The sequence below is a fragment of the Perca flavescens genome, chromosome 21 (genome assembly GCF_004354835.1).
Source record: "Perca flavescens isolate YP-PL-M2 chromosome 21, PFLA_1.0, whole genome shotgun sequence".
NCBI classification, from domain to species: domain Eukaryota; kingdom Metazoa; phylum Chordata; class Actinopteri; order Perciformes; family Percidae; genus Perca; species Perca flavescens.
In genome coordinates this window covers 29606009-29627271 of record NC_041351.1, presented here as the reverse complement: position 1 = coordinate 29627271, position 21263 = coordinate 29606009, and the positions used below count along the sequence as shown (strand labels likewise).

Here is a 21263-nt window from a genome sequence, read left to right as displayed (position 1 = left end):
TGCCCGGGGACCTGCAAGGGTCCTTGAAGGGGTTCCAGGGGTCCCCAACAAAAAGGGTTTTCACTATAATTTCATCCATAAGTAACCCAATGACAGACTGTATGACTATTTTGCTCATGGGTTTCATTCACTTTCTGTAAAAAAACATCTAAAAGCAGATATTCTATCAGGTAGGGGACCCTGGGACAAAGTCTTATCAGATGGGGGTCCGTGGTCTAATTTGTGTCAGTTTAGAGGTCCTTGCTGTGACACATTGCAACTGTAAAGTCATGGGCAACAATTAAAAATGGTTTTAGATATTATTGACCTATCGTATGCTTTTATTTTGGCTGGCTTTTACCAGCAATTTTACTTCTACCAGAATAAAACTCTATTGGCTGTCTCCACCCCAAGCTCTCTGTGGCTCTGCTTCCTGTTGTTGTGAACTGTCACTCCACACTCATAAGTTGTGACACATTTTATATTGTACCAAGTGCTGCTAAATAGAGCAATATTATGATACACTTACACTTACACCATGTTTTGGCTTTTCCTATTCTGTGATGAAACTAAGAAAACAAAATTTTAGTAGTTATATGGACAGTAGCAACTTTGTAAAATAACATGAATATGGCTGCTGCTAGAGAAATATCGGTATACAGCCACAACATCTCTGCTGGTGTTAAAGTTACTGAAAGGTGAATTCTCCTCACCTTTTTTTTAAGAAAATATGTTACGGGAGTGACAGAACGGACCCAAACGCACCACTCAGTTCAAAACAAAAGGTTTATTTGGAATGAAGGGAAAAGGGTAGGGAGAGGGGCTGTGAGGAGGTGGATGCCAAGGAGCAGGATACGGGCACAGACTGGGGCTGGGAGCAGCTAGGGAGCTCAGGGAGAATGGGGAGACAATAGGCGAGGGGCTCGAGGAACGGGGGCCGGAAGCTGGGGGCCGAGGAGCGGGGAGATGCGAGGCGAGGAGCGGAGGTAGTGTGGAGCAGGGAGCCGTGAGGAGGGGACCGGGAGATGAGGCCAGCTGACTGGAGACAGAGGGATGGAAGTAATGACTGCAGGGAGAGAACACAGAGAAAGGGATTAGGATTGAGAAACATAACACAGGACCACCATAGTGATCTTGAGGAGCTTGGCGCTTGTGTCACCACAAAGGCTGAAACAACGATCAAGCTTTTAAAGACTGTGCTTGATTGTAGTTGATAACCGGCAGGTGTGTACGGCGGGAGGAGTGATGGTGAGAAGGCCAGCAGGTGTGCACAATCAGCTGGCTGGCGCAGGCAGGAGGGGAGGGGGGAAAACAGAGAGACACAGAGAGGCAGGGCCGACACAGAGACTGACAGGAGAGCATAACAGAAAATAGCAAGTAGAAAAACACAGAAACTCACAGCCAGCCGAACCCCAACCATCACAAAATATAAATTATGATGATCCTACAGCTGCATATCTTCACATTTCAGAAGAGGATAAACTACATTTGCAAATAATTGTGGAAATTCTGTGAGTGGCGTTTTTTGGCTGCAAACTGGAGAGCGTCACACTGTTTCGCTTATGAATGATGACAATTAGTGATTTAAGCTGACTTATGTGTGCTTTTTACATCATTCAGCATTTGTGATGACCCATTGTGCTGCTAAGTTTGTATTCCACTCAGAAAGTGGAAGCTAGGAAGGCCAGCGTGCAAAAAATAGCACACAAAGTTGCTTTTCTTTTTATATTATTTCAACACTTGCTGAGTCATTGGCAGCTCTCACACACCCAGTGCTGTGTTCATCCCACAGTATGGAGGGTGAGAGGTCTAGCTAGGCTGTTGGAATTGATAGCACACAAATTGTAGTTCCTGCCACTAAACTGTAAAATGACTACCCCAATCAAATTACAGTACTACAATTGTCAGTGCATGCAAATGCATGTCCATTGGAGAACAATATTGGGTTCTATCGCTGCAAACAAACAAACACCAAACATATATATGTATACAGCATTAATTGCAGTCCTACTTTAAAATTGACATGAATGTTCTAAGGTCAATGTGCATAGACTGTAAAATGAGTGGACGTAGCATACGTGACGTCACCCAGTGGTTTGTGGACTGCCATTTTGAAGCCTCAAATTTGGCGCTACGGTCGTCGCCATCTTGTTTTTTTTGCAACCGGATGTGACAATTTGTGATTAGAGGGTGGAGCTGGGGCGGATGAAGCGGCCAAGCCGGTGTTGTTAATGGTTGCAATGGCGCTGCACTAAGCTAAACGGTAAAGTGGGAAAATTTATCCTATCGTCTATTGCTATGAGGTTGTGTGGCGGCCTCTTTAATTCATCTGGTCTTACCCTTTGTACGTGGGCAGTATTTGACTGATAAGTGAGGGCTTTATTCGACAGGAGAGGAGCGGCTCCACAGTGCCTTCCATTCTCAACAGGATGCAGACCAAGCAAACTCCACCTACCTTCAATAAGACCAACAAGTTCACATCAGGCTTCCAGAACATTGTGGATGCCTACGGCATCGGGAACTACCGGGAAATCAATCCAGGTTATACAGGAATTTGTTTATCTATTTTTTAATTCATTACTCATCATATTAGTTATGTAACATATGAATTAATGATCACAAACACTTGTAATAGTGCAGCAGCAAAAATATCTTATTTTATGGAAAAATTCTGAGTGTAAACCGACTCAGTAGATTCAACTCTGTGGTTATTTTTGTGGCTGTTGTTGTATTTGAATACTGTAACTTCTCAAAAAAAGCCGTTATTTGAAACAGGTTTGGAGACAGACCTTTCTTTCTAATTTCACCCTGTTCCCTTTCTGTTCTCAGTCTCTTTTTGAACAGTAATACTGTTTTTATTCGTTAATTATTTTTGAGTGGCTTCCATTTTGTTGTTTTTTGAAATGCTGTTAAGCTACCATCAATAATTCAACTTCTTAAAGGCCTTTCAGCTGCTTTCAAGTGCATACTTCCTGGTGAGCCTTTACTGTGAAATGTCTGCTGGAAGTATCAATTAAATTCATTGGCAGTAGCTTAACTGCTATTTCAAAAACGAACCAGACATTCAGCACATGACAGGAGGTGTCCTTGATATTACAAAACATTTGCAGCTTTTTGCAGATTAGACACTTCAACAGTCAATACTGATTGATATTCGACTGACTGATTATTTGAGTGGTTTTGATTGTTGTAGCCGCGTTGTGTGATGGTCCCTTACTGTGTCACCTGTTTCAGCTCCGTACACTATCATTACTTTCCCCTTCCTGTTTGCGGTGATGTTTGGAGACATGGGTCACGGCTTGCTGATGACCTGTATTGCCCTCTACCTGGTCATCCGAGAGAGTCGCCTCGTCGCCCAGAAGAGTGACAACGAGGTACAGTAAAACATAAAGAAGAAATATATTGATTTAAACTTTGAAACCTCACAGTACAAATGTTAGAAACACACACAAATGATATTTCCAAGTTGTTGTGTGTCTCTGTAGATGTTCAACATGGTGTTTGCTGGTCGCTACATCATCCTGCTGATGGGGATGTTCTCCGTCTACACTGGAATCATTTACAACGACTGCTTCTCCAAGTCACTCAACATGTTCGGCTCTGGATGGAGTGTTAGGCCCATGTTTGGCCCCAAAGGAGCCAACTGGACGTAAGTCAGCCACCAACTCTGCTTGCAGTGATGCTGTTTGAGATGATCCCCCATCCCTGTTTTTTACTAATGTTTTCTTGAAGTTATTCTACTTTATCTACTACAAATCAATAGAGGAAGTTCAGCACCATGCCTAAGTTTAGTATTTTTATAAATTTGCTATGAAAATTGTCAAAAAATATCAAAGGAATAGTTCAACCTTTTGGGAAATATTAATATTTATCATATATATTATCATATATCCCATAATCTCATATGTACAGGGCTGGAGTCAGGGCATGTTTAGTCTAGCTTAGCATAAAGACTGAAAGCAAGGGGAAACAGCTAGCCTGGTTCCGTCCAAAGCTCACTAATGAACATGTTACATGTTTGTTTAATCTGAACACAAACAGACTTGTTGTCACAGTGAAGTTAGCCTGGTTTGGCACCATTGTGCCTTTACAGAAACACAAAGACACTTTTTTTTTCAACCTTGACCCCTATTTCCCTATGTTTTTGTGTCTAAGTGACTGAACAACTATCTTTGACATTGGTCCAGCATTAAGAGAGATTGCTGCAGTCGGGAGGGTTGAAACAAGCTACAATGTAAGTTAATAGGATAATTGCCCAGCTTGTATTTACCTTCACAAAAGTGCTGGTTTTGCCGCTGACAGGCTCAGATTAATAAAAGGATTTCTAAGGAGGTCGACCTTCCTGTTAAAGAGTAAGATCCTTATTTTAAACATAAAAACACCGCAAAATTGCGTTCGCTAAACCCACCAGATTCCATGTAAATAAACAGTCATTTTAGCATTGTAAAAAACACTTAATTCAAAGTCAACAGAAACTAAATAAAACTATGAAAAGCCGTTTTGGGTCGTCTTTCCACTTTTCCAACAATCACAACTCTAGTTTTTGTTGAAATAAACATATAGTTTACCGATTTACATGTAAAATATGTTGGCTCTATACACGCTAAAAGTATTGGTTTTTTAAATGGAGTCTGGTGGGTTTTAAAGAGGTTTTAAAGGTCTATACTGTATCTGAATGGATCCTATCCATAATGTTGTCAGACACTTAGAATATTAATCTGAGTCTGTCAGCGGCAAAACAAGCACTTTTGTAAAGGTAAATACAAGCTGGACTATTGTCCTATTAACTTACATTGTAGCTTGTTTCTCTAACTGCCGACTGCAGCGACCTTGCTTATTACTGGACCAATGTCAAAGATTGTTGTTCCCATCAGTCACTTAAAAACAAAAACATAGGAAAATAGGGTTGAAATAAACGCTAGTTACCCTTTAACTGTTGATCGTCAAGAAACAATGCACAGTTTTGCATAGTCAGTCTTCCTGCTGTGCTCTGTCTAAAGGTCTTTAGGCTACGCTAGAAACTAAATTGAACATTGACTTAATTTTCCAGGAAACTTCCTAGGAAATAATTAGGAAATTATACACCTGTAAAATAAACTTCCACATATTGAGCATATAGAGAACTGACCAAAATATTCAGATAGTGTCAGGAAATTAAATTGTGCATGATAATGTAGGATCCTTTTACACCACTCAGATCCATTCAGGTGTTATCTACCATTCTCTGTTCTTTCATCATATAATATACTATTATATTATTATAGACATGCATGTGATTTTATTAATATTAATACTCTATGTGGTAGACTCATCTTCTAAAATGCATTGCTGTTCCCTCTAAAACCTGCAGCATGTAAATAATCTGCTTTATTAAAATACATTCTTTCATTTCCTGCTGATCTATTCTAGGTATGAGACACTTGATGAAAATGCAGTTCTACAGTTAGATCCAGCAGTTCCTGGTGTCTTCAACGGGCCTTATCCTCTTGGAATTGACCCGGTAAAATCTGTTACACCCACTAAAATAACAAAAATAAGTAGTTGGCAGTTGTTTCTCTGGTAAGAATCATAGTGCAAACAAGAATTGTTGTGTATCCAAAGGCTGATAGATCATATTTTTCTGCACCATAGTGTAGAGCTCCATTGTTATCCTTTTTTTTTGTATTAATGTTTTTGACAGTACAACCTATGTCACCATCACAACTAACAAGACATCTATATCAGAGCTCCATTGTTATCCAAAAAAAAACAGAATAAAATTATTTCAATTGAATACACTACACAGACAAGATATTTAATGATATTCACTAATTTTGAATTTGATGCCTGCAACACGTTCCAACAAAGTGAAAATGTGGATTAATCTAAGCTGAAAATAGTCCCCTACAAATGCACTGTTTCCTCCTGTTTGAGTAATGTATGCTAAAAAGCTACAGTACCCTGCTGTTATAGGACATTATTGAGCCTTTAAAAAAAAGTAGCATCTCATATGTTTTATGTAAAGCACTCTGTTATTTTTATCTGTGAAAAGTGCTCCATAAATACATTTTACTTGCTTACTTATTTGTGAGCTGTTTTTAAAGATTGGCGTCTGCAGTAGATTGAATGACTAAAATAATTAAGACAAAGGAGAAAATAATACATTTGGCTAATGTTAGCACACTCTAATGCAAAAAGAAAGAAAGATAAAGAACAGTCACATCTTGGTTGGTCCGAAACATTTGAGCTTGTTGTGTAATCTCTGCAGATCTGGAATCTTGCCACAAACAAGCTGACCTTCCTCAACTCATTCAAGATGAAGATGTCTGTGATCCTGGGTGTCATCCACATGCTGTTTGGAGTGTCTCTCAGCCTCTTCAACCACCTGTAAGTAGTACACTCAACAGCAATGCTGAAAATGAACACCTGAACCATTGGGTCTTTCTCAGTTTTCACTGAGGGGCCATCCACACGGAAACGCTTTTTGGTGTAAACGCACATGTTTTGCATCGTTTTGGCCGATCGTCCAAACAATATCCTGTACACGCACTGCCTGAAGACGCACTTTTTTTAAACCTGGTCCCAGGGTGAAAAAATATGCTGCCCTTGCGTCTTCGTTTGGACGGCGAAGCCGCATACTTGCATATTGATGATGTCATCGCCACACCCCTCGACCTCTAGCCTGGTACGTGTGGACGTGGCCTTAGTCACTACATGCAAAAGGGTTTGCACCTGATTTGAATGGCCACACTCAAAGGCATAAAATAAAGAAAGGGGCGAGATGTAATGAATCATACAAATGGGGATAATTGTGCACACTTCAGTGTTCTGCTCAGTTGTTTGCACAGAAAGTGATGAAAATAGTTGTATGTGTATATAGTGAAGAATGAGCAAAGAAAGCTTGAGAGAAAAGTTCAAACCTACAAAGAATTGCAAGATGCCAATACAATCTGAAACAAACTTCATTTGAAGCCCACTGAGGCCCTAAAACTACTCAGACCTGCCATCACTTGGCATGCAAATTGGACTATACATGTTCTATGCCAGGTTTTTTGTAGATTGAAATTGTTTGAGGTTTCCGCCTATATGTCCACAAAAAATTATGGTGTAAACAAACAGATAATATTCTTGGATTGTCAACAACAAAAATGAAAACAATGCCCATATTGCCCCCACAACAAACCTCTCATTCCACAGGAAACACTTTTATGATGTCAATACGAATGCACACAATAACACTGATGGAATGTGATGAAACGATCACCCTGGATGGAAACTGTTCTGGTTGACAATGCCAGTGCTACACTATCTAACAAAATTCACCTGCTGGTTGATTATATTTTCAATGCAGGCCAACATCAGTGAAACTGCTCGACAAATGCCACACTAGATTCTCCATCACCAACATAGCAGCGCTGTTTGTTTGTGTTGTTAACTGACTTCAGGTACTTCAAGAAGCCACTGAACATCTTCCTGGGCTTCATCCCAGAGATTGTCTTTATGGCGAGCCTGTTTGGCTACCTCGCTCTGCTGGTCTTCTACAAGTGGACAGCCTATGACGCCTTCACCTCTAAGGACGCGCCCAGCCTGCTCATCCACTTCATCAACATGTGTCTCTTCAACTACAACGACCCCATCAACAAGCCCCTCTACAGGGGACAGGTGCTCCTTCCCTCATCCACCCCTCTGCCTCTCCCAGCGTCCTGCCCCTCCCTCATAGCAAACAATAATAATAGCATATTATATAATATACTATATATATAATATAATAGTAATTAAATATACTGTATATATTACTTTTTCTTCTGGTCAGAGGTCAGCTACAGACCAGCAGCACTGGAGCTGGCAGGGATTTTGTGTCTCGCACTAGGATACTTCTATAGGAGTTATTCTTGCAGACTTGAACTCAGATTGTCCAGTTAAAGGACAGTCTTTCAAACTACTGTAATATCATTTACTCTGCTAGACAGACCTACAGTGCAGCAAAGTATTATGCCAGTGAATGTTTTTGGCTCTACTCCAGCAGGATTTTAGCTTTGAGTTTAAAACATTCTGGCTTGATACTTGTTAGAGTCAGAGGGAGATATTATTGGGGAACTCATTTGCACAGCTAGTTACCTGCTAGTTACCAGTCTACCTAGTTTGGTCTCAGTTTTCCATCTTCATTTTCTAGGTCGAGAGTAGGGCTGGGCGATATGGCATATTTAAAACAAAATTTTAATCAAAATATTTTCCAAATTGGGGCTATACTGTAAAGGCGGTTACACACCAACCAGGTGGCCGACAGTCGTCAGGAAAGCCAGTCGGACTGATTCCAGCCAGTCTCCCCGAGTTGGACCAAAAAGTGCCTCAGAACACACTGAAGAGACAAGACGTAATACGTCTCCATAACAACAGGCGGCGCTAACCTGTATTGTTGCCCAAAAAATTAAAACCGGCAGCTGATTGGACGAACGCGTCATGTGGGTTTGTTTTCTCCGGAAATTCAAAGCCAGACTGTCATGGCGGCTTGTTCAGAATACGATCTCATATTGTACTAAAATAGTAGCCTAGCCCCATTTCATCTATTGTGTGGTAGACTGTGTAGACAAATGCTTCACAGTGATGCTTTACATTGTACGCTACACTTTTTAAGAGGTGGGAAAGGTAACCATATGAAGCCTTTCTCTTGTAAAAAATGAAATATACAGCTTTGAAAACATTTCATAATTTTCACCTTTTTGCTCAAGGGAGTTTTGAGCGCATCGTTTGTTTCTGTCTTACAGCCTCCTGTGGCCGATGGGGATAAAAGACCCATTACATCTACAGTTGATGATAACTGCTGTAACTTTTTTTACCAGTTGTACAAACCACTGAACTGCAGTTATAGTGGGTTATTTTCTCCCATCAGCCAAGGGTCGGCAATGACACCATTCAACTCCATTCTAAATGTAAATGGCCAAGCTGCACAAAGGTCAGAATTACGCTTCATTGTCTTTTGCTTTTCCAAGAGCTTTGGGGATTTGGACTAAGTGCTTGATTTAGAAAATGCACAGATGTTTAACTTTCCCACCTCCAAGCAGGACTTTAAGTCACCGAGCCCTGTTTTTGGATTGTTTCAACCACTGCGTGGCCAAACGGGGCTATCAGTGGGCAAAATATTACCATACCACCAATTTCCTATTAACTTGTTTATCCACAACAGCTCTTAACGTTTTAAGTGTTTTTGTGTCGACACCTACAGTATTTCTATCTCTTCCATCTGTGTGGCTTTTGATACCAAAACACAAACGTGGTGTCTTCAGCTAACTCAACCAACCTTACTATGACTATTTGGGGATGAGGGGTGTCAGTTTCTGATATGATTGGTTAGAAAGAGTTGTGTTTCTGAAATGTGATTGGCTGTTGGTACAGTACATCATCACGCAATCATCAGTATATCAAAGTTTTGCAGTATCATGTAGGGTTACTTATAGTTAATCGCCCAGTATCGCCCAGCCCTCATCAAGAGGTTTCTCACTCTCTCTCACTCACTTGAGGCAATACAATAAATTGGAAAGGAGAGGGGAACAAAGAAAAATTACAACAAACCAAGTCAGCCAAAGGGAGGTTTATTCCAAAGGACCACATCCATTTAGTCAGACCAACAATTTACCAGCATAGTGTTTATGTCGTGCTCTTTGTTCATGCAGATGAATCAGAATCAGCGTTATGCTGGAATAGATATTAAATGATCAATATAATAGGTTACTATATATACATGTGAATTACGTGGTTGTGAACAGTATATGCACGTATACGTATGTGAAGATTAAATCCACAGAGAACAATCTTGCAGAAAAGTCTGCTCTCCTTTTAACAGCTTGAATTAGTAAGCGTAGAGGTAATCAGTTTGCCTTAAGTCTTATATATCTGTCATGTCTTCAGATCAGCATATTACTTTTTATATTTAAAACAAATAACTGTAACAAGTAGTACCTGTGTTGCAAGAAAGTAAAAGGAAGCTTGTAATTAGTCGAGAATGAGACAAACAAAAGAAACTGCTGAGTTTTTTCCGTACCAGCTGTGAGTTAGGCCTCACCAGGATCTATTCAGGAAATTAGCATCGCCTGATCACTGCTACACATCACCAACACCTTGTTAACCTCTCTCTGTTTGAATCTGTAGATGGGGATCCAGATTTTGTTGGTGCTGATTGCCCTTGCATGTGTACCCTGTATGCTGATTGTGAAAACTATGGTGCTTCGGCGTCAGCACCTGTGGAAAAAGCACCTGGTATGTGGATCTGACCCCACCTATAACCTTACTGCCACCTTTGATGAGTAACATTTATAACCTTTGGTATAACCTTTTTTTTCTACTCCTATTCTGCCATTCATTTCAATGCATTGTATTGTGTAATGTGGTTGGTTGTTTTGCCATGAAAAATGGTTAAAGCCTGCCTTGGAAACGCTCATATTTTAGTGGAAAATTTGGTAGAAATACTACACAGACTGAGGGCACCCTAACAGCTAAAGATGTGCCACTTGTACTCTCTTATTCTACCTATATATTTGACGAGTTCTTATCCAAAATGCTATACATCCAAGAAATATGAATTACTCGAAATACGTGATGTATCAGCCTCATTCTCTCATTGCTCTCACTGGTTGTCTTAAACCTCAAAAAACTGCACTCCTATCAGACTAAAGATCAGTACCAATTATAATCTATGGTTGTGTTTACCATGTTCATGAGAAGAGTCCTACATATTAAAGGAGAATTCCGGTCAATTTCAACCCGTAGCTCTGTTGTTTGTAAATCAGGAGTACTGTCAGTAGCGAGAAAAACGAGAACAAACGGTGCCGCCTACACCGAGTTATCCTCCTGCTAGATTTTGCACCCAACAGTCTTAAACAAGGCTTAAACAGGGCAAGTTTTAAATGTGTTTTTAGCCTCTAAACATGTTCGAGATGCCATTACTAGTGCTTAGCCATGTGCAGTTATTCCTTACGAGGGAACACAGCGAATTTGACGGCAGTAGATGTGACAGAAAGGCATAAAAATTGTGTTAATCCTTACCTCTGTTTATGTACTGCTTTCCGGTCAAGTCCCCACCAATCGAGTGCCGATCTCATACAATCCAATATTCCAAAATGTATTTTTTCCACAAAAAAACGATTTGCCGAGGTCCTGTCCATAGTACTGAGCATGTATCAACAGGCTGTAACCTGACACCGCAGTGAAGCGGAGCTGACCTGCAGTTCAAAAGTTCAGCAGCTCATTTGCATAGGTAACCTAGCAACGGCGGAGCCTGCCTGTCGGCAGAAGCAGGGAGGAGCTCACAGAGCTGACAGACGGAGCTTGGAGTTAGATCAGGACTAATATCAGAAAATGCTTCGAGTTTGTGCCTTTCCAAATTGCGGCAACCAAATGAAGAGATATTTGTGCTGACTTGGACTTGACCGGAAAGCAGTACATAAACAGAGGTAAGGATTAACACAACTTTTATGCCTTTCTGTCACATCTACTGCCGTCAAATTCGCTGTGTTCCCTCGTAAGGAATAACTGCGCATGGCTAAGCACTAGTAATGGCATTTCGAACATGTTAAGAGGCTAAAAACACATTTAAAACTTGCCCTGTTTAAGCTTTGTTTAAGACTGTTGGGTGCAAAATCTAGCAGGAGGATAACTCGGTGTAGGCGGCACCGTTTATTTTTGTTTTTCTCACTACTGACAGTACTCCTGATTTACAAACAACACAGCTACGGGTTGAAATCGACCGGAATTCTCCTTTAACTTTGTAAGTAGAGTGCCAGTCACTAGTCATGTTTCCATCAATGTATTTTTATGTGCATTTTGAAGTATCGTTTTAGAAAATGTTGATGGAAACGGCAGAATTCGAGCAGCTTTGCCGAATAAGTTGTGACGTAGCGAACATGTAAGTCACATGACGGGATACAGGTCCCATCCAGTGCGCCATACACTTGTGACACAAGGTGTGTAGTGGAGTTGTGGTGCGCTATAGCCCAGGCCTCAGCCAAGTTGGGAAAATTGATGAATTGGTTCAACAGCTTGAATGGTATGGCCCTGCACACCGCGTATACACAGTGGTGAACGGTTGTCTTGCTGACACCAAATGTCTCTGCCACAACCCTGTATTCTGCACAGGTGGCCAACTTGTCCAATGCGTCCTCTCTCCATTTACACAAAGAACTTAGCTTCTAAAACCCGGTTTGCAATCTACAACCATGCGTAACGTCAGCTTGTGATCAAACTACGCTTTGCGTAGTCAAGTTTATTCGCTCTAAACCATATAATGGAAACGCTTCTAATTTGCCGTTTCTTTTTTTTTCTTTTTTGCGACATTTTAAAAGTTCGCTTAAAATTCGCTTGACAATTATATATTACGTGACTACTGTAAATATTGGCACCTGGTCTTTTGACAAAAATATATTAGCTTTTGTTACATTTTAGTAAGTTGATTATAGCTTTAGTTAACCAAAACTAAAGATATTTTGTCAGTGAAATTTCGTTGTGCATTTTTAAATTTCAATTCAATTCCGTTTTATTTATAGTATCAAATCATAACAAGAGTTATCTCAAGACACTTTACAGATAGAGACTCTATAATTTACAAAGACCCAACAATTCCAGTAATTCCCCCAAGAGCAAGCATTTAGTGCGACAGTGGCGAGGAAAAACTCCCTTTTTAGAGGGAAACCTGGGACAGACCCAGGCTCTTGGTAGGCGGTGTCTGATGGTGCCGGTTGGGGGTGTGATGAACAGTGGCAATAATAGTCCCAATAAAGATAATGGAACTATGACTAGAATTGAAGTCTTCTAAGCATTCTGGGGCTTACATCCACAGCCATTTGTATGTTATGTAACATTTAAATTTACTACTACTATGCTTTTTATAATGCTTGTTTTCTGCGTGCATGCATTTGTGGTTTGTCTCACATTAGCTGACATTACGTTACATTATGAGACATAACGTTACAGAAATTTAACATGCTGCCTATTAGTGCAGCAGGTCAAGCAAACCATCCTCTTAAGATTTTGGTTGGTGTTGCTCTACCAATCAGAATCATACAATGATGCATGCAGATTAGGTCAGATTTTGTATTAAAAAAGTAATTGAGTCCATTATTTTGTCTTTAATATTATAGTTGTTGAAAATTATAATACATTTTGTTATACTTTTTGATTTCAAAGGTACTTTTTATTTCGTTTTTGTCTAATTTTCATTGTGTAAAAAAAAAAAAAAGATTGTCAATTAATATTGTTGTGATGCCATTTAAATAAAAATAGTTAGCTTACCTTAGCTAGCCATTTTCTAGAATGGCATAGTCTGCATGGGATGTTGCTGGTAGCTCAATGACCCAACAGGAAATGTTGTATTCAGTCATATTCAGAACAGCATTTCTTCTTAGCCATTTAAAGTTGTACAGTTACAGTTACAAGCTATACTTTACAAATAGTATTTAACTGTGTTTGTTGAGGTTCAACTCAACCAGTGAGCAGTGCCATGTTTCAAAAGGTGTGGATGTATTTAATTTTGCAATGAAAGCCTTCACTCACTGTACTGGGTGCCCTGTTACTTTAAAAAAAGAAAAAGTAAATGAAGAAGAAAGCGTTCAACCCAAGGCTTGCTTTAAGCTAGACACAGCTCTTGTGGCTTTTGTATCTAGTCCCAGAAGAGGGAAGAAACCGCTGCAGAGAATCTAGAGCAGTCTTTAAAGCAAACAGGCGTGTCCTCATCATGCACCGGACTCACCCAACAGGGCACGCAGAAGTTCGGAGGGGTGCGGGTGGGCAACGGGCCCACGGAGGACGAGGCTGGCATCATGGACCATGACCAGCTCTCCCAGCACTCAGAGGAAGGAGATGAGGTGAGCTCATTCAATATCACCAAACATGACTGATTCTAATTCCATCCTCTTACAGACCTGACATTTTCTTTGATTTTAGTAGGATTATGACGCTTACTGCTTTCACCATAATACAGTATATGGACTATTTTCTGTGTTTTCTCTATGTTAAAGATGAAGGGGGGCACTGAGATAGTCCATGTTTTGGTCCAGTTTTCCAGACCTATAGAAACAGCAGACTTTTTTCAGGGAACTATATATTTCCCTTAGTATGCCTATAAAATAGCAAATGTACTACAACAAGTAAAAATAGCGAGTGGTATGTGTAGAGCTGCAACTAAAGATCATTTTCATTAGTGATTAATCGTGTAATTGGTTAAATAGTTTTAAATGTCAGAACATTGTGAAGATTGTTAATTACAAATTCCTTGAGATTAGACAGGAGATTACTTCTTCTGTCTAACCATGATATAAAAAAAAGCAGGACGTCTGCTAAGTCTGGTAAGTTCAACTCAGTGTAGTTCCAGCAGTTCCAGCTTTAGACTGTCAAAGGCTTAACTAACTAACTAAAACCATACTAAATCACAATGGTCATGCTTTTCTCCTGAGTAGTAAAAAGAGATGAGGACGATGTGGGCACAACAGCGTGTAGAGTGAAAGGCAAGGCAGGGAGGGAGCACATAAGAGATGGATTTTCCATTTCAGAAACATAAACAGTGAGGTGGTTTTCATGAGAACCAGCGAGTGGAATTTATGAAAATACCCCCCAGATTTTTTTCTATCTGTGACTAAGAGGTTTAGTGTCTCCCTGCATCATAAATCTCTGTGTGTTAGTGTTGCGATAAAATCTTACATAACTGTAATGTAATGAGACTACATTTTGTCATTATAATTCCAAGTGTATGATATTCCATGACTTATCAACAGGGTTACGCAACTTTGTATTACATAATGTTTAGTTGAAGAGTAAGTTGTAAGAGTATCAGGTCAGATAATTTCCTGAATACTAGGAATGTTAACATCCAGGTAAATTGATGCAGGTATATAACATCTGTCTTTTCTCTTTCTCTTTCTCTCTTTTCAAATTGTGTAATTACATACACTGACCTTTGAACTTATAATAAGTGGTTTCTGGCAGTGTGTTTTATTGGGAATTTTAACATACTAGTACAGTGCCCGTTTAAAACGTGCCTGTTTGGAACAGGCCGATTGCTTGGCCTCCTGTATTGCTGCTTGCAGCTTTCTCTAGAATTATACCATTGTACCCCAAAATTAATTACAAAGGGACCCCAAAGCACTTAATATGCAACCACACTGTATACTACTGACTTACTGTGTACTTCTACTTCAGAGGAAAACATTGTACTACTACATTTACCTTAGAGAGAACGTTACAGACTCAGATTTTACTCACAAAATATCACAATTAAAATGTGAAGTAATCACAGACATTTGCAGTTGTTTAGTTTTATTCACAGTTTGTTAATATCCAATATCCAACGCTGTCCAAACTGCTCCAAATTCCAAATGCCAAGTTAATTGGGTACCCAGGAAGCAAATTGTGAAGTAGATCGAATGAACGGTATCATTTGAAAGACAACAGACACACGCACACACATACAGAGATACCTCGATTATAGTTATAGTTAGATTCAGCTGTTGTTGCACTGAATAAGATCAACACCTTAGCTTTCCTCCTGTTCATACTTGCTGTGAAGTGGAACCTTTGTGACATGACTACACCTTAAGAGATAGGGGTCAAAATCCACAATCCTTGTTTTGTTGATCTGAACCTATACTTTAAGATCCAACCAGCTGACACCAGGTGGTGACATATTAGAGAAACGAGCCTGACCGAAGACCTAAAGTTATACTTTGCTTTATTGCATCCCTTATTGACTGTTAGCTTAGCTTACCAGGCTAATGTGCACGACGATTTGCACACACATGACAAAAATGGATGCAGATGATTGTAACAGTCAGAGAGAGAAAGAGAGAAATGTCTTATCATATCATACATGTGAAAATACCCAAAAGGAAGCCCAACCTGAGCCCAAAGCTTTATCCAATAAAATGGCCTAGACCCGACCTAATACACGATACCTTTATCAGGACTTGTTAGGCTTAAATGGGATTCCAGAACAGAAAAGAGAGTCTAGTGAAATAAACTGTAAAACAATGATGGCAAAATTAGGATTGGAACCTTGTGGGTCAATTCAGTTCCTGAATTCTGCTACTAACCATTGACCTTTGCTTACTTTTAAGCACGCGGAAGAAGAGCCGGTAAGAGCCTGAGTTTTGGTATCTTCTTAGCATGTCTGGATGCTGTCTTGCCTGATCTGTTTGTGCCTTTAGTACCAAGTGGTGGTTGTTCTGTCTTTGGACTCTTGTTGGTCTGTCTAAACCTCCTGTACTCCTACACTGTCCACCTCCCGGCACCAAGCATGTTTATGTGTGTGATTGTAAAGATGTAAAAAGCCCCACTACGGGTCATTTAGTCAGAGACTCATTCTTACGGTCTTCATTTTCAACATATTTTACAAATGCAAAAGAACTGCTGAGATGCAACAGTTCCATTAGTTTCCAGTGCAGTTTTTCATTGGTAGCAAGATTTCTCTTGTGGCAAGTCTAATGTGTTGAAACAAGGCAGAATACGTTAAATCACTCATCTAGTATCAAGAAAAATGACAACAGTTTGAAATTCTTGACATTTGTTTATTTAAAAAAAGGTTATGGTGTCTTTATTATAGATATTTATGTAGTGTACCCTTGAATAGAGCTGATGCCAAGACCAGTAGAATCCGAGACAAATCCAAGTATGAGCAATTTTGAGATCAAGCAAAATCAGGGTTGAGTGTGAGTCGTAATGAGTCTAAAACAAAGTAGACAAAATAGTGTCCATTCAATATTCTTAATACTGTTATCCTATGACCGAATCATATTACTATATTTTAGCCTTTTAAAATGGTCACTGTGTCCGATTAGCTGGTTATAAAGTGTGTTTCCATCTAAACAAGTACAAGAGTCAAACAAGAGTCAAAAAACAAGTACAGGACAAATACCCAAAAGACGGCGACAAGTCCAAGTTAAAACAACTAGGAGACAAGTCAAGACCAAGACTGATGAGACTGACACAAGTCTGGGTCATAACAATCTCGAGACTGACACAAGTCCAAGTACAACAGCTCTGCTCTTGAAATAGTCCATATATGCTCTAATTTACCTTTGCACCTGAGTTTTCTCTTGTCCTGCAGCTGCTAATCAGTGTGAAAGAAATTTGTGGATGCTGAAAACTGTATTTTGTCTTAGGTGTTAATTTACCCATTTCATCACAAGTCTAAAGTCTTGTACATTGTAACTGTACGTTGTGAAATCACATGACTCTGCTCAACTGAAATGTTTGTTCACAACATTTCTGATCAGAGCCACTGGCCTCTGTGCATTTTGCCACTACGGCATGTTAGCCCGTGTTGTTTTCATTAGCCATTTTTGTCAGAGACCCTTTGAATGGAAACAATGAGCGCTGCTTCCATGAACTCTATTTCACAGCTCCAAGGACAAAAGAGAAGCATGGAAAGAGGAAACCAGACCAGCGCATAGCCAAACCCAACAAGAGCAACTTAGAGCAATAGACTCCCATGTTTCCCCTCCCTGCCCATATCATACAGGAAAGGCTAGTCTTGCTCTAGGAAGGAGAGAATGGAGGAACTGTGTTGCCTTTACAACACACAAACAAGTCCCTGCACTGTGATCTTGCTCGAGAAAAAAAAAAAAACAAGCCAGACGTCTTTGCTCGTTGTTTTCTGCCTGATCAGAGCTAAAGGTGCCGGCCGGGGTCAAAGGTCAAAACAGCCGCTCATTAAGATGATAATGGAATTTCCATTCCAAGTCGTTTCCATGGTTCATGCCATGCTGGCAGTACAGTTATTATTATTGGCCACAGTTTGAATAGCACAGCTGGGTGATGATCATCACTCAATGTTAAGTTGACAGTAATGTGTTTGTTTTACCAACCTCAGTTGATAAGCTATGATGGCGTATGTGTACTGTAAGTAATGACATCCTGGAAATTCTATTATTTTAGGATTTTTTTCCTGCAATGTTTACTATTGTAGTCAGTATGTCAAAATCACAACTGTGTTAATTAATACTGATCTTTATATTTAAACAATCACAAGATTTTAAAACATTGAACAGAAAAAACAGAAAATAGTAGTTTTAGTAAAAGCTAAACTAAACAGAAATATGCATTGTTAAAGGGAGGCAGTTTAGTGATTGGAGCAAAGCTGCAAACAAAAGAATCAATATCCCTGAAGGGGCTGTCCATCAATGTTACATGTCAAAGTCAAATTACTTGTCGTAGTTAGTTACTTCCTAGCCTGTGAAAACAGTTGCGTAATGTCTTCTGTGGCTCCGGAGAAGCTGTGTTAAGTGACATAACCCAGGTATTTTGGTTTTGGGTTTTTGAGACTGAAAACACATTTATTACACGCTACCAACTGGGGTGTTGTTTTTGAAAGAACGGTCTAATGAGAAAACGCAATTGAGTTGCATTTATGTTCCAGTGTTTTTGGTGCTCGGCCTCTGCTGCACCAATTTTGACCACTTTTTTTGTACGTTTTGAGACTGTATGCAAGTGCAATACTCAAACACTGCAGAGCCTCATTAAAGCTCCTGTTATGACCATAGAAAATACAGATATACCTGCTACTAGAAGCAGCAGAGACAAAAGTTAGTTTCAAGTTGAAACTCAGTGGATGCAGTGGTGGCCTGAAGGTCGTCAGCTCAAGGCCACTAGATGTCAAAACAGCAACAACAAAAATATATACAAACATGTGTTACTATATCCTTGCTGTGTGTGTGTGTGCTAACCATCTTATCTTTCCACCACAGTTTGACTTTGGTGACGTAGCTGTCAACCAGGCCATCCACACCATAGAGTACTGTCTGGGGTGCATCTCCAACACAGCATCCTACCTGCGCCTCTGGGCCCTTAGCTTGGCTCATGCACGTGAGTAAAAGCATGCACACACACACACACACACAGCATAAACATTTTTATGATACGCATTCTGTAAAACATTACTTAAAGAGGTTGTAGATATAGACTCTTTCTTTACCCTATTTGACTATATACAATAGGTACATCAGTTCAATAAATGAATTCAAAGATGCTTGGCATGAATATTTTGATGTAAACCTTGTTGTTGTCATAACTTTGTCTGTGTGTGTGTGTGTGTGTGTGTGTGTGTGTGTGTGTGTGTGTGTGTGTGTGTGTGTGTGTGTGTGTGTGCGCAGAGCTGTCAGAGGTGCTCTGGTCCATGGTGATGCACCTGGGTCTGGCCTCCCGGAGCGGGGGCGGATTCTTCGGCCTGTCTATCATCTTCTCGGCCTTTGCCACCCTCACTGTTGCCATCCTGCTTGTCATGGAGGGGCTGTCAGCCTTCCTGCATGCCCTGCGTCTGCACTGGTTAGACACACACACACACACACACACACAAATAATATATATACTGTATAAATATATATATATATGAAATACCCACACACATACAGCCTACATGCATGCTATTAAATGCATAGTATAGGTGTGTATTTGCAAGGTGAGCACATGCACACAGACATATATATATATATATATAATAGAAAGCATACATCCAGCAGGCACCATTGTTTACCTCTTAAACCAGGTATCTCTGCCAAAACTGCACTTCTTCAGTTTTACATGCACACAAGGAATGCTAGCAAAATGAAAGATTCCTGGCCCAAAGAGGTTTACTTAACTGTGAGCGTACAGGCCTCCAGATAACCTTCCATCCTCCAGCTCCATCGCCTCCTAGCACCACCTCCACCCTGCTGATCCACCCTGCACCAATGTAAACTGCACTGACACGCAGGCAAGGCAGTGTAGATGAGTCTTGGATTACCCACAGGACCACACTTATGGGATTACCATAGTAAGATACAACCATGCAGTAATTATGCTTCATAAAAAGTATGTATTAACCGCTATTAGGAGTAATTTTAACATGTTAGAATATAGCAGCTGATGTGGACAGACGTTGTACTGCTTATAACTATGAGGAGAAGGTGTTGTGAAAGTGAAGGATGATAATTGCTCAGTATCTCACAAGGGCAACATCTCTTTCAGCACAGAGTAGATAATTGTATGATTCCAGTGAGTTATAAGCCCACAGGGACAGCTTCGCTGTCTATGTATCAGGTTTAAAATGTAGCTACAGACTGTGAGGGAGAGAGAGGCTTTTCCAAAGTGAAATACTTGATCCATCCAAAGTCAAAGGTAAGAAAGTCACCGAAATGTCAGCTCTGTATCTAGTCAGTATGCAACTTCAGTATTCAACCTGAGATTGATATTGACAACACAAAATGGTCCTGAAATTCTGGTACCCTTTTATTTATTACATAAATTGAAGCAGTGTTTGGTCCTGCTTTATAACTGCACAAAAATACAATTTGATATATTAGGGTGGAATGAAAGGATTGATATTATTCAGGCCTCCCATAGTTCAGAGCTCTGTCTGTTGCCTGGCATTGAAACAGTTGTGTCTGTTCCCACTAACAATCCATTTAATATTGGCTCATGTGTGGCAAAATAGAGTTGAGATCAGGTGTACCCTGCTGCATTTCTGTTTAACAGACCATTCCTTGTAAACCTATTAAGTGAAAGCAACAAGTGTGTTTCCTTTAATCCTTCTGGTCTGGTTCCTGCACAGAGCCTTACGTCATGATTATGAGATGGATAAACAAAGACAGGGAGAGAATATCCTGTGTGCTTTTGTTGGACAGAGGTATGGTGTTAATGCTTAACTGCTGCTCTCAGGGCTGATTGTTGTAAGTAGGTTTAAAGAGAACTCACTGTCTGTGCTCAGTCTGTCTGTTGCTCATGTAAACTAGTGGAAAGTGATCTGACCACCTTTCAAATATGATCTCAGCTGTCTTTTATCTAGACTGTGTTGTTCTTCCAAGAAATCTATACTATGTGTTGTATAATCCTAGCTATCTGCCTTACACATGGGCCAGCTGTATGTTCCAGGCTGGAGGTCGTGTTGTACAAAGCTGTCTTGCTAGTGGCGTAAGACAGTCACGACAGGCCCCAGTGCAGGCTAATATGACGGGCCCTAGTGCACACTAATTACTAGTTATGAAACACACAAAGACGCACACACACACACACACACACACACACACACACGCACACCATTAGGCATTCGGCTTGCAGATGTGCTCAGTCCGTCTTGACAGATTTTGCACCTAAACTGGCTGCTATACATCGTATCCTCTCATCACATGATCAAATAGAGACTTTACAATGGACAACATCAACATGCATATTACTCAGCAATCATCATTGCATATTTCTATATGACAAAGAAAATAATAAATTATTCATTTCAGGGGTGCAAAATAGTTCATTTGTGTAATTCATGTTGATCTGATGAGTTTATTTAAGTA

General features: G+C 40.1%; 1 protein-coding gene across 4 annotated transcripts in view; it reads left to right on the top strand.

The window, feature by feature from the left end:
- The window catches only part of LOC114548679 (V-type proton ATPase 116 kDa subunit a), a 40760-nt gene that overhangs the window by 10026 nt on the left and 9471 nt on the right, over nt 1-21263 (top strand). For 3 of the 4 annotated variants that reach the window (XR_003691387.1, XM_028568689.1, XM_028568691.1), the window contains exons 11-20: nt 2370-2520; nt 3214-3353; nt 3465-3628; nt 5389-5479; nt 6227-6345; nt 7404-7620; nt 10105-10212; nt 13704-13811; nt 18684-18801; nt 19089-19260. Coding sequence is in view for 3 of the 4 variants with exons in the window: in XM_028568689.1 (XP_028424490.1) it covers nt 2370-2520; nt 3214-3353; nt 3465-3628; nt 5389-5479; nt 6227-6345; nt 7404-7620; nt 10105-10212; nt 13704-13811; nt 18684-18801; nt 19089-19260 (1388 nt within the window). In the remaining variant the exon portion in view is untranslated. Of the gene's footprint in view, nt 1-2369; nt 2521-3213; nt 3354-3464; nt 3629-5388; nt 5480-6226; nt 6346-7403; nt 7621-10104; nt 10213-13703; nt 13812-18683; nt 18802-19088; nt 19261-19480; nt 21202-21263 lie in introns of those variants that run through there. The other variant, XM_028568690.1, reaches the window with a different exon arrangement.